Genomic DNA, 14,116 nt, shown 5'->3' with positions numbered 1-14,116 from the left:
TTGCTCATCGGAATGCTAGACGAAACGCGCACTCGTGAAGCCGCGTATCGGTGGTGATGTTTGTTGATGGCGATGATGGCAATGATGGTTTAATATTTGCGCACCGCAACCGCGACCACCATCTTCCGGTCACGCAGCTCCGGCCACAACAAGTTCCACCGCTGGACAGCTCGGCACCGATATTCGATAACTTCGTCGCGCCACTCGCGCAGGAAGGGCCGGGATCGAGTAGCGGGGGAGCGGTGGTGAACCGGCCATCCAGCATCCCAGCACTAGCGGTGACGGTGGTGAGACTGATGATGAGTAGGGCGCAGATACGGCGAAATGTCGCGCTGGTGCTGCCACAGCGGTTGCTGATAGGGAAAGTACTGAGGTTGGTGCTGGTGGTACACCAGACTGTAATGTTGATGTTGCTGCTGCTGCTGCTGCTGCTGATGGTGCTGATGATTGTTGTAGAAATGGGGTTGCTGCTGCTGCTGGTGCTGCTGTAGATGGTGGTATCCATTGGTGTAGGTCGCAGGTGGGAGGACGTTGGTGTGCATTTCGGTTCAGAATTGCCGGACCTGGAACATTGAAAGAGACTAAGGTAAATCTAAATTATAAATTGAGGCTTCACACATGACGGGGGTGAGTTGCCAGCGCGATACCATTGGTGGTAGGTGATGGGCGAAGGGTGAAGCGTTACCATTACCACGTGCACACACGTGTGCGATTTCGATTTCGAAGGATGCGTTTAGTCCTCTGGTTAGCGGCGCCACGCACGGCCCTGCGACGTTCCATCACAGCCCGGGGGGGGGGGAGCGAAGGTTTAGTTGATTAAACACCGAATCGAGCGTGAAAGGGTCAGTGCGGGACTGGTAAGGGAGCGTTGTAAGCGAGAGACGGCTGTGAAGCTGTGATGCAGAGGCTGTATGCTGTTGTTATGGCTGTTGTTTGCACCGATGACGACGACGACGACGACGATGACCACCGAGCGATCCCTTCGAGCATACCGCGCGGGACCAGGGAGGATAATGCTGGCGATGACGCATTAATGAGTTTTCGGAACGCTTTCCATTAGAGCCACGGCCACGGGTGTAATGGTGGTGTGATGGTGCTAAAATTAAACGCATCTTTTACCATCGCCGCCCCAACTCCTCCGATCGTCTGCCACCACCAGTCGTGAGGCCGGAAAGGTAATCAATGCAAGTGTGAACATTAACTCGTCCGCCACCATTTGCCACCACGGGAGCATGGGGAGGTTCTCTCCACCGGGTTTTCGCAACGCACGCAGAACGGAAGAAGAGTCAATTTGAGGGCGAAGGCAAGTGTTTGGCGCCATGTTGCGCGAAAGAATGCATTAACTGCTGTGGAACGAGTGTTTTCCCTCCCCCCCCAGGGGGTGCGCACGCTTCGCCGTCATCCGCGTCGATTGCAAACAAATGGGACCGCATGGCGACAGGATGATGGCGTGAGGCGGTTCTGTGCTACATTACCGGCGTAGAAGCCGGCTCAACTATGTATGAGGTTGAAATGTTGCGAAGCACTGACCAAATAGTTGTTTGGAAATGGAAGCTTCCTCTCCCGCTGCAAATAGTAGTGCAGCGCGTTTTAAAACCCGAAATCGACTACTAACCAATAAGAAAAGAGTGCTGTCGGGATGGAGAATTACGATCTTTACAATTAAAGATGGAATTTCTGCGAAAAGTATTCATGGAACAGATTGTGAGACTCGACGTTCAATTCTAGAAGTCACGAAACTTGAACGTAGTTCTCCCATTGTGTAGCAGATTGCTATACGTGAAGTCCTTTCCGTGAACTAACTGGGAAGGAAGGAATTTCGAAAGCCTTCGACACCGATCCAATTCTACCGTTGGAACCACCCTGTTGCGGTTTGGTTCCGTCTAGACTATTTTTACTCCACGCTCCCGCCCACACACTATCTTGGTGCCAAAAGGGTAGTCAACTAGCCTCAGCTGGGCCAAGAAAAACAATCGCTTCCCTAGCTGCTGCTGCTGCTGCTGCTACGGCTACGGCTACGCCTAATGGCCCAAATCTAAGGTATGCTGCTGCTGCATCCCGTACGTCTGTTAGTTCGTGCCACAACACCAAAACATGCGCCACGCAAGCAACGCAGATCGAACGCAGCGAACGGAAAGTCGCAGGTCCACAGTTGATCAAGACGACGCTCCCCGAAAAACCCACCATCATCTCGGGTGCATGATGAGGTCGCTTACTCTCGCTCACCCCGCTTGTTCCTACTTTGTAAGCCATATAAGCCTGGTGCTAGCGGCGTAACAAAAGCAAACGAGGTGCACCCCATGACATGTTTCCTTCTTGCAGCCAAAAAGGGTAGGCAAGGTTGGAAAATGGGAAATTTGTTTTGTTTCGTTACCAAAAACAGATCGAGCCAACACAAACGCATTTGTTAACAGTAGCAACAGCAAAGCACACTTACAGCACACTGAACGGACTTCAATGAGTTGGCTGTGGAAAACCTTCTACTAAAGTGCACGAACGTTCCGAGGATCTTTGGCTCCTCGCCGTTAGACGAGCGGTGTGCGTTGCAATGTTTCCAAATGGTCGATTTCCACGGTCATTTAGTGACGTGTGACGCCAGAAAGGGGCTCTAGTAATGTTGCGATATGCTCCGACTGGGGCGATCGGTCTTCTTCAACAACATGTCCACCGCCCTATTGACCGGATGTTGCGCTGGTATGGGGAAAGGCCACATTTTTGGTCGGCAGACCGACCGACCGGCCGGCCGGCCGGATGAACGTGTTTTTTTTAGAGTGTTGGGTAGGGTTGCATCATTGCATGCTGCGCTTAGTGGTACAACAGTAGTGGCAGACTGAGTGGCCGGTTGGTTGGTGACTTTCTTAGACTTTCATCTGCCGCGACCGTGTACCAGATGCGATGTAGTATCCGGTGCGTCGCGAGAACTAGAGGAAGCAAGTGAAGAAATAGAGAGAGAGAGAGATAAAGAGAGAATGAGAAAGTGAACGAAAGACAACGCAGGCACCCGGGATCACTATCACTATCAGGGTGTTCGTTCAAACGACAACGTTTCACTTTCGGTTCGTAGTTCGTTGTTGGCGATCACAATAGAGCCATTCTCACAGCACACGAGGGTGAATGGGATGCTGGTGGAAAACTGGGTGGATCGTGGAAATCAACGCGAATCCCAGCAAAAGCAAAACAATCAAAAGTGTCGTAGAAGATCGTTGTCCGTGGCATTCCAACCTTTTCTGCTCCAACAGCAGCTCAACATAGTGGCTGGCTGGCAGAGAAGTATCTTGCAGCAATTTTCTGGTTTTCTTTAAAGAAACACCCGTTTTTTGTCCCCGTAAAGCGTGGAAAACAATGGGCAAAACACTGACCAGTTCCCTGACTTTCACCTCGATCAGTGGGGTGCCGGTGCTACTACTGGTGCTAGTGGGAAACCTTTCAGTTCTCTCATTCGTCTATTCGGCCACTGTTTTACAACACCAGTGGCCACCGTCGTGACCGTTTGGTGGTGGCGCACGCACGAAGTCATCGCAACAACGGCAGGAAGAGTGTTTCCATTTTCTGCGTTTTATTATTTAATGTTTTGTTTTTTTTTTTGCAACATTCCCTTTCCCCTGGCGGTGATTAGTGGTTTTCACACCTATTCGCCGTCGCCAAGATGCGTCGCCAACCTGGCAGCTTTCATCTTCAGCGCGACTCGTCGAACCGAACCTCTCGGCTGCTTCCTCCCCCGTGTGCTTGTGTGTTTTGGGGGAGGGGTGGGGGAGGGGGGGTGGTCCCCGAAATACAAACATACTCTGCAGAGTCAGAGTCAGCGTGCCAAAGGTAGGCCGCGTTCTCGCGTTCGGCACACACAGGTGGGAAAATTATGAAAATTCTATTATTACACATTTCACCGTGCGGCCGGACACAGACCGGGCCTGCCGTGGTTTGGAATTGGGTTGGTGTCAGGCGCGCGACGTGTCCTACGTTTCGTCAGTCCAACACAGTGAGGCAATCGAATGTGAACTGTTTACACGATCGTGGACTCCCGGCCCCCCCCGTGGGATTATAGGACGGTCTATATCATTCCAATTACTCTCCACGCGGTTCTGACACCGTTCGTCTCAATGTAAGCGCAATCTTTGCTTCTGCGCCGGTTCAGCAGCCATGACTCACCGGGCACGATAACGCGTCGCATTTGTCAACGGCACGGGTACCCGAACACCCGGATGCCCGTTTGCTGAAAGGTTGATGATGGGAGCTTCTTCCCCAAACCGACAAAAGGCTTTACCACGGTTGTACGATGCCGGTGCCGTCCCCACACCCGCTCTCTAATGATAAAAATAAACGCAGTCGCTTCTTCGCCGAGAGTTGCTAAGCCTTGGTGGTTACGAAAAAAAGGGCGAGGGCGAAATCGTGCGGAGTATGTGGTGAATCCCCCCAAAAAAACTCGTCGCGAGCGGAACAGAACTTCCATCCTTGGGGGGGTGATGTTTGCTTAGGCCGGCTTAAGACGGTATTCATCACCATCCTTCGGATTTTTGTCTGGATCGGATCTCCTGGACGCGATCTGACATCTAAGCCCCCCAAAAAGGTTGCTACAATGCCGCAGGAAGTCAACAGGAAGTGGGTGTTTCATCGATTCAACGTTCAGGTTTTAGAATCGGCCACGCATTCTCGGCGGTCCGGTGACGCCACCGACGCCTCCAGAAGTCGTTGCCGTTAATACCATACCCACCTCTGCCCACAATCCCCCTTCAGTTGGACAAGAGTGATCTTGAGTCGCCGGACGGAGCAGTTTGCGTTGGAGTCGCACATCCGTTTTTGGCTCGGATCAAGACTCGCGGTGAACGATTGGGACGGCACCGTGCGTCCGTAAATGGTTCCCACAAGACCGTTCGTCAACCCCACCCCACAATGGACTGACCAATAAAGTGCAGCAAGTGTTCGGCGGACGGTCGAAGGTGAGCCCAAATTTGGAGCACCCACACACGCTCGGCTGATCGATATTAAATCCTTGTCTAAGATACACTCACTGGCACTGGCACACCACAAATACAGTCCGGCAGGCACGAAGGCGTGAAAGCCTTGTGCCGTCGCGTGGACCACGGGAATGTGTGCCGTGTGCCAATGTTTTAACCCACGCCCTCGCGGACGAATTAAAGGCGACAAATATGGCCATCCAATGAGTCGGTGCTGGATGATGATGAGGTCCCATATACCATCATCGTGGTCGTCACCAATGTCGCTCGACCACGGAACGCTCGCCGTGGATGGAAACCATAACGTTGCGTCCACGAAACAAATTACCCACTCCACCTTGCCCTCCTGGCCGGATTGAGCTGGATTACTGCCAAGCGGCAAGCGTACCCGCGACTGGCGACTGGCGCGGGCTGATGGGCAACACCTGAAACAACTGGTGGTATCGCTGGTGAGTCACATCGCGTGACCACGGTGCGCCCGGCACAACCTCAAGTGGGTGAGGTGTCTTCCGTAACAAACTGTACGTCCGTTGATCGAGCGTGCGTCAAACAAAACAAATAATATTCATCCAGATATCGGAGCAAGTGTCGGAACTCTTAATTGATCCCAGGGTACCACCACGGTGGAGGAAACTCCCCGAAAACTGGGCCAACTGTTTCCGATTCCACCACACCGAATGTTGCAACTGTCCTGTTGGTTTCCACTTTAAAACAAAAAAAAAAAACAAACTCAAAAGATGCGTGGAAAATGCGATAAACAGCATTCTCAGCTGCTGCCTGATCGCCAGGGCTAATGCTTTGACCTCCAGTTCGCCATTTCTGGACTACAAGTTCCAGTCTAACGCCTCTAGAGTTGGTTCGGGAAAAGAGGGAAATAAATTGAACCGGGCTCCCTCAGTCCAGTCTAGGCTAGACCGTGCTCAACGACTGGTCGAGGCAGGTGGGCCGGCGAACCAGATCCAGCGAGGTGTGAGTGGCGACATACCCCGACATGTGGGGGGCTACACGTTCGATTCGTATTCCACCCGAGCAGACACACCGCATTACCACCGCGACCTGTGAGGGACGCGTGGGAATACGGGAAATAGGGAGTAGCCGGTTAACCGGTGACCGGCGCGTGTGTAGGAGTCACCACTTTTTCGGACAGCGCACATTCTCCGGTCGGTCGGTCGGTCGTCGTCTTGTGTCGAGGCCGAGTGGACCCAGTGGAGTGTAGGACGATCGTTCGGGGACCCCGGGACTTTCCTTATGCAGCAAAAGCGAATTAGCGCGCGCGCGTGTGCGATTAGACGCATCGCCTGGGTGGAAGCTGTTCCGACATGTGCTGTCCCTATTTGTAAGTTGATGGCATGGGCGGAAACAATTTGGCGCCATCTGGCGGTTTAACTGCAGTGGCGATTCAATCGGGATACGGTAGAAAATTCGCACAGGAACTAGCAAAAACCCTCAAGCGCACGGTGAGGTTCTAACATTGTAAAAGACAGCAACGTGCTGCTGCTGCTGCTGCTGCTGTGGCCGACAACGGCACCGGGCGCAAAACTAATTTGAATTTAATTAGAGTTGAACCGAGTCGACCGGCGGCAAGCCAGCTCACGTCAACTCGATTTCGCTCTCCTTTCCCATCTGTTTGGGTCCGCACTACCTGGGCGCAATGTCTCCTACGCGCATTCCCTCCCGGAGGACGGTATGAAACACGTTTTTTTATGGTTTTTTGACCCACCACCACCAGCACCTTCATCTCAGAACCCCTTTTGGTGATCCCGCGGCACCCACGCACCCGGGGGGGGGGGGGGGGGGGGGGGGGGGGAGCTAATGTCGGTGAAATCAGTGAGCCTAGCAGTGACGATTGAGACGCCGCGGTTTCAGTTCAGTTCGGTCGCCATCGAACCACCGCCGTCGCCGCCGTCAGCATGGTGGCGCGGTTGATGGATTTACGATTCGGTTGAGGTTATGTGTCGGTGCCGCATCATTAGTGTCAGGCCATCCGGTCATTGACGGTTTGCTAGCCGGGAGTTAGCGAGCGAGCGAGCGAGCGCGGTGCGCTGCAATGCGATGAGTGAGCAACGACCGACCGAGCGAAAGGGGAGGAAGGTAGAGACCTCATTCTCCTGCGCGAAGATACCAAGGATGCGGATCGCGGTTGCACACCGTAACCGTGTTGCTCAATCCAATCAAGCGCACACACGCGCATTCACACACCTGCCATCCTATTAGGGACTGTGGTAATATGTGGCGCAATCCGGAAAATGGGGTCTCGCCTCGCCTGCAAACAGGTGTGTGCGTGCAGCGCAGTCGAGGGAGGGTCTTTGCAGTGAAAACCTGGACACTGCCGTGACCGAGGGTTAAAGATGCGTCGTGAATACCGGTAAGGTACACCCATCGACCCACGGACGACGACGACGGCGTGACAGCATCAGCTGCCATTCCATTTTTAATGGTTTTCTGGGAATTTTCAAGGATGTGGCATCGATAGGATGGTGGGGGGAAAATCTATGTTTCACATATCTGGCTCTTGACTCCAAAGTAAACATGATCAGTTCTATCAGCGCACACACAGAAGTGACTATCGGGGCAAATCTCTCCAAAGCGGAGAGCGTCCACTATCGACCGCAGAGGAGCATAATGTTGCGCTGTTCTTATGGAAACTTTGGGAGATTTACTACCCTTTTTTCTGTAAAATCTTTCTCGGATTTAGTGACCATTGGCTGTTAGACATCATGCACTCTTCTATCGCTTCATAAATGGTATCACGGTACGATATTGGAGGGATGAAAAATGTCTGGAGTGCTAGTGCCATTAGGCTGTCCCATTTAGTCACGATCAGCAGGCGAAAGCATAGGCCCCAAAACCCCGTGTCTTGCAAGGCTATAGATTCAGCAGAGTTTGCACCGAGCCCGAGCGTAGTTACTCCACACTTACAGTCACTCGCACACGCACATACATTTGTTGACAAGGCTAGATTAAGGACACCATTGGCCAAGAGACAAAGACTGATCCTTCATTGCAGCAGCGACAGCTATCCCGTTTTTATGTTTCGCTTGTGAGTTTCCATGTTAAAAAACAAAAAAGAAACAAAAACCAGATGAAACACGCAGGAAAGTCACTGAACCCGTGCGTTGTTGAGTCAGGGGGAAGGGGGTCTAGGTGCAATCGGTAAGTGATCGAACTCGACTCAAATGCTAGTTCACAAAGTGAATGGTGTTCCGGCGACACAGGAAGCTACTGACGTCACTATGTTGCTGTCGCGTATCGATTACAGGGGGATCGGTGGCAGGGTAGGTGGTAGAGCTTATTGAGAGCCGTGTCAGTGAGATGGAGATTTGGTTTTAATCACTGTGACAACTAGCAAAACACAGAGATAGTGTGACAGAGAGATAGCGAGTGGTATGTGTGTGTTGTTGTTGTTGTTGTTGTTGGGAATGGTTGGGTGTAGTACTAGTCGCAAGGAAGGAAGGAAGGAAGGAAAGAGATGGACCAACCGCCGGCGATCGATTGGGGGTTGGTGGTTGGTGAGATCGCATGACCAAACTGAAGGACTGAAGGCGCTGAAGGGGGGGAAAAGGCGGTTAAAACACGGCAGATAAGTAAAAACTAACAGATGAGTGAGTTATTTTTTATTAAACTTTGAGCAAACTCTGTATTATTCCAGATTAAAGAGAAGGTTATTTAAACGTAAGTTTTTTGTTGTTGTTTCTGGCAAAACATTGTTTTGAGTAGGGAGATGTAGTTGTTGTTGCTGCTGCTGCTGCTACTGTTGCTGCTACTACTATTATTATTATAATAATATGCTCTCCCTGTCGCTCCTGTTTTGCTTCGAGCTTCGCACTCGCACAGTCCTGTATTAATTGTAATGATACATGGTGTTCTGTGAGGCGGACAGACAGCGGCATTTGGCACCGCACCGGGTTACTACTGTGAGTGGCACTGTTATACTACCGCTGGTCTTCTAGTGGTGTTCCATTTCGCTTCCGACGCACCCACACCCCGCTCCACCGGCCGAATGCTACAAAGGCTTCTCCGGGTTAGGGCGGAGTATGTAGGTGCGTGCGGGCGTGCGTGTAGTGTAGCGAGTTCCTTGTTGTTAGAAGTAGCATTTGTTCGAGTAGTGTGTCATGTTGTAGTGATTATGTGTATGTGTGCTTGTGCGTGTAGCTCTCGATTGGGGCGTTGTTGGTGAGTTTGGCTGTAGATGGTGTGTAGTGTGACCAGTGGTTATAAGGACAACTATCATTACATTACTAGCAACAACAGTAGAACAGAAGAAAAAAAAATACTAAGGAGCTTCGAAACCGTGTGTTCAGAGCATTATGGCGCGCTATAGATTAACCCCTTTCTTCTTCCCTTGGCGAATGTTTGCAATTTACAATTGTTACTTCCTGCCAAAGCCTTGCAGCAGCGTGTTCTACCTATTCTATCTCGATTTTTATGTTGTGGTTGCATCATGTTACTTGCTCAATCTCCTTCATCTCGCTATCGCTTACATACTAGACACATTTACGTTCAACACTTACTTAGCAAACAGAGCGATTAAGTATGGCATTCTTGATTTGTAATTTTTTTTTGTTGTTGTTTTGTTTGTTTTGTCGGTTACCAACATCCCGTTTTTTATGCGTTTACGTTTTAGTTTAATGCTTCGCATTCCGTTGCATCGCACCAGAGGCACCAGCGGTTAATTGTGCGCCCAAACCCCATGATGCGAATCTCTTGTCTCATGCTGGCCCGGTCTGGTGATTTTTAGCGGTTTTGGGCACTACCAAAGGTTTGCTCAATTCCGTCCTCCGTAAGCTGCGTTCCCGAGACACTGGCCCATTTTCAAGCATACATCCTGGTTAAACTAAGTTGTTCGACTACAGAATAAGTGTTTTGTGGTTGTTTTTTTCTGGGTTTTCTCTCTCTCTCACACAAAAGTTTTGTTAAAAAATTACTTGAGTATAGATTTAATTTAAAAAATTAAAACACAAAAGAACAAACAAATAAGTTAAATTAGATTAAAACAGATTTAAAAAAACGGGTAAAACAATCTGCAAAATGCGCTACCGCTAGATAAAATTCTTCCTAATGCTTGTACTTTGCATACTGATCGTGTAATACGTCGTTGCGCTGCCCGCGTCGCTTACAGCTTACACACTATACATTTTGCCACAACAAAAAACCACACACCACACGCACGCAAACACATACCATTATGTTGTAAAACTTCAAAAACTTTTTGAAAGAAAAAAAAAATACTTAAGAAAAAAAAACCGTCCATTCCATCATATCACTATCAGCTAAATAAGTTATTCAGAGCATTGCACACCGCGCTTACTTGCCTTCCCGCCATACGGCGGCCTCGTTAATGTTCTATACGTTCTAGACATGGGACATGGGCATCAAGAGCGGACGAGGAAATGGGGATCGTTATGGTAGATCCGAGCGCCTCATGAGTTTTTAGTTTGCCGTCTCAGTGCACTAAGCTTTCGTGTTCTCCCTGACCACTACTCGTCGAAGCTGTCGCCTAAGGCTCATTAATCTCAATCCATTATCAGTAACGCAAACGCATCATTAACAAAGGTTCATAACATGAGGCACACAATGCAGCAAGGACTGGACTATATTGAGGGGGCAAAAAATGCCCATACGTAGCGCACATGTCCTCTCTCTTCCGGCAATTCTTTATCGCTCCAGGACGGCTGGATTAGTACGCGGGGGATGACCTGGGTGCCATGGGTGATAGTGATTGTGTGCCAGTTATTGACGTGTCTTTCCCTTCCATTTTATAGATTTAGTTTGATTCGTTACATCAGCACAGCATCAATGGTACAAATCAGTCGGTCAGTGATTAGAATCCGTATGTTAGCTCTACTGGACGAATCTACATTACCGCGCAAGGGAAGAAAGATTCAAAAAGAATGGTCCGCCATTGTTTAATGGTTGTCATGGAAATCGTCCTAATTAATCTACATCTTACTAATCTTAATGAGGGCGCACTGAGCAAACCTAGCGAGTAGCATCGAGAAACCGGCGGCAGTGATAAGACTGTGGGTCCACCGGTTCGGAGCATTCTCGCTGGTTGTTCGGCGGTACCGTAGAGATATGTGTTTGTATCCTTTTCACGTAGTAAAACATTATGTACATGTTTGGTGCTGCTGGGAGCACTTCCTTAAATCTAGTAGGGGTTTTTAAGTAGTATGAGAGACAGTAAAAGAGAGAGAGAGAGACAAAGAGTAAGAAACAAAAATGGAGAGAAATGCCAGGACATCATACACAAAAAAAGCACCGATCGGCGGTGGAGACAAACAGCTTATATTTGAAAATTAAAATTCAAACGATTGCCCAGAGTATTTGTGGATTTTAATCATTGGGCATTCATGGATTCTAATCGTTGCAAAAAAAAAATGAAAATATCACACTTAACCACACAGCGAGAACAAGCAATACCAGCACGAACTGCTATGCCAAGAAGTTCACATAAAATTCCGAACCATTCCGGATGAAAACGCTCCAAAAACAAAACAAAAATCTTTCGTCATTCCATCATATCGGATGGCCGATGTGGTCATCTCGGACTGGGCCTCGGACTGGGCCTCGGGCTGGGCGATCTGTTTGATCTTTGCCCTTTTTATGCTCTTGTTGTTCTTTTGCTTCAGGCCGCCTATCGCATTTGCATATACCTTGCCTGGGTCCGTTGTTGGGCGTGTGGACAGAGCCGGACCGGCGTGTGGCTGAGCAGCACATTCGCTAAACAGCGTACGCGGCTGCTCATTAGACCGGTTTGCCCCGTTCTCGCACGCAACACCACCAACACTAACATGTGGCAGCAGCACTCCAAGCTTGGGGGGGTGGGGGGGACATACCAGCGACGGGTTAGACAAGGTAGCTGCAGCCGATCGTAGCGAAAGACGCGTGACATCAAGTAGGACGCAGTCGCCAAGGTTGTGGTGATTGGAGGGCAAGATCGAAACTGATCGGCGAGAACGGTGTTGGCAAAAGTTCCGTGAAAACTATCCGTAATGGCCGCCACGGGGAGGCACACTGGTGATGAGATGCGCCGGTAAAATGTCGATGTCTCGGTCGTGTTTGGATTTTTTTTTTTTTTTTGGTGGAACAACATTAAGCAAAGATGATACACGACAGCGAGCTCTCGCAAGCTCTCGCTCTATACAAAGTCAGCAAAAGACCCTGTTCAGAGACCATCGAACGCACATGCATGCCTGACTCCGTACCCGCCAGAGCTAGAGCTGTATCGGAAACACGTGAGACAGCTGTCAACGGTAGAGGCCCGGCTTGGAGAGGCGAGGCGGAGAGCATTTGTAAACAGTCGCGCCCCATTAGGGCGACGCCCGCTGCTAATCTTGGACGGAGAGCAAAGGAGACGGCATGATGGCCATTAGCTAGCCAACGGCGTTTCGCTCCGTTAATGACAGGCGACCGAGGAGTTTGTTGCTGAGCTGTGCCGGGTGCTCCTCCCTAAGTTCGACTCATCGAAATGGACGCCTCTAGGATGGACTTACTATTCGCGCGAACGATCATTAGTCGATCATTATGCATACAACGCGCATACGTAGGTCAAGGATTTTGCGCTGGACCGTTCAGGAAACGGAAGGGTTATCATCGCCAGTGAGCCAATGAATAGAGATGTATTATGGCTTCAGAGCAAATTAAAACCACTCCTTCGAGTACGCACAGTGGTGTCGTTCCACAAAGACTACAACGGGGTACAAGGTAGCACTGGCAATGATCGTAACACTTCAAAAAGGTTCGAAAACAATGTTCCAACACAATGAAGTCCCTAAAGACCCAACTTTGGTTAAATACCTGGCGCGCCAGTTTATCCTCACAGTGGCGCATGCGCCCAACATCAAATTTTGAGTTTAAATTCAACATTAAACACGAAATTAATTAGAAATCTCACGATTTAATTATACAGTCAATCGAACCGAGTGCGGAAATCAATCCAATCAACCCTGGAAAACACCCTTCGCAAGCTGACACCCGACGGTCAGACAATTTGCGCAAAGTCATTCGCTTCCTTCCACTATTCTGGACCGATTTTCGATTTCAACTTTGCAAAAAAAAGGGTTCTCGAAGAGTGGCTGGGAGTTGGATGAAAAATTGAATTTTCCAGTACTCCCTCCCGCAGACAACCAGAGAGGACGAGCATAGGGTAGAGGTGCAGGTGATTACTTTATTAGTCGGCCCCCTTTTTTCCACACGTACACTCCAAACGCACGCACACGAAATGGGGAGATCGTGTATCTGTTCTGGCTCTCGCCAGAAAAGTGGTTCCACGCAGTAGCAACCAGCCATCGCCCCATCTTCGAGCTATCGCTTATCGCTTACCACCACCGCCAGGGAGGCGTTTTCCGGTTTCCAGCGCATGTTGTGCGCGGCCTGCGCGTTCTGGTTTGCGTTACGTCGTCCACAAAGATGGAATCGAATCGATGTGCGGGAAGAACGGAAGGCGGACATCGGCACACACCGGCCACCGTAAGGTCGTCGCCTCTCAGCAAGGTCTCCTCTCTAGCATCAGATCGCTAGTGTAAAGGGAAAAACATGTCGTCCACCCCGAGCACTCGCTTTGCTTCTCTCACCGTGCGTGAGACCAGACCAGTTAGCTCAGCACGGGAGCAGCAGCAGCAGCATCACCATCGGATCGGCTCCCACCGCCTCTGGTTGGTCTGCGGACCCCCCCCCCCCCCCCCCACGACTCTATGCTCCTATACGTCTGCTGCCACCTCTTTTCGATGCGCACAGCAGCGGACTGTGTCACGGGCTATAAATAATTTAGCGCAATGCCACGCGAATAGCCGCGGATAACAGCTTTTTCCACCGGTTTTTTTTTCGCTACCACCCCGTCCTACCCACTAGCAGTAGGGTGCCATCCAACATTACGCACACCCACCAGCCGAAACCGTCACGAACAGACGCACTCGTTTATGACCAAGCACCGATCGCGTCACAATTTTTAGTCAGATTTCGAGGTGAATGATCAACTCCTCGGAATCGTGATGCTTCAAAAGCTCGCGGGACGCTGCATGTGACAGTGCTTGTGCTACATCGAGTAGCGCAAATCCTCACACATTGCTTGTACACGTCATTTCACATTTAATTATTTGCCAGATAATTTGTCTGCGCAGCGTCGTTTGACGCAGAACATAACCAGTTTGATCGTGGCGGGGTTC

At 50.2% G+C, this 14,116-nt stretch overlaps 1 protein-coding gene across 6 annotated transcripts in view; it reads right to left on the bottom strand.

The window, feature by feature from the left end:
- Positions 1-477: 477 nt before the first annotated feature.
- LOC126573376 (protein held out wings) overlaps positions 478-14,116 on the bottom strand; it is a 23,040-nt gene continuing 9,401 nt past the window's right edge. For 4 of the 6 annotated variants that reach the window (XM_050233440.1, XM_050233443.1, XM_050233441.1 and 1 more), the window contains exon 2: positions 13,653-14,116. This exon is cut by the window's right edge and continues 7,607 nt beyond it. Coding sequence is in view for 2 of the 6 variants with exons in the window: in XM_050233444.1 (XP_050089401.1) it covers positions 549-581 (33 nt within the window). In the remaining 4 variants the exon portion in view is untranslated. Of the gene's footprint in view, positions 582-13,652 lie in introns of those variants that run through there. The other 2 variants (XM_050233444.1, XM_050233445.1) reach the window with 2 other exon arrangements.

The sequence above is a fragment of the Anopheles aquasalis genome, chromosome 2, assembly GCF_943734665.1.
Source record: "Anopheles aquasalis chromosome 2, idAnoAquaMG_Q_19, whole genome shotgun sequence".
In the NCBI taxonomy this organism is placed as follows: domain Eukaryota; kingdom Metazoa; phylum Arthropoda; class Insecta; order Diptera; family Culicidae; genus Anopheles; species Anopheles aquasalis.
This window is presented reverse-complemented; position numbering and strand designations above follow the sequence as displayed.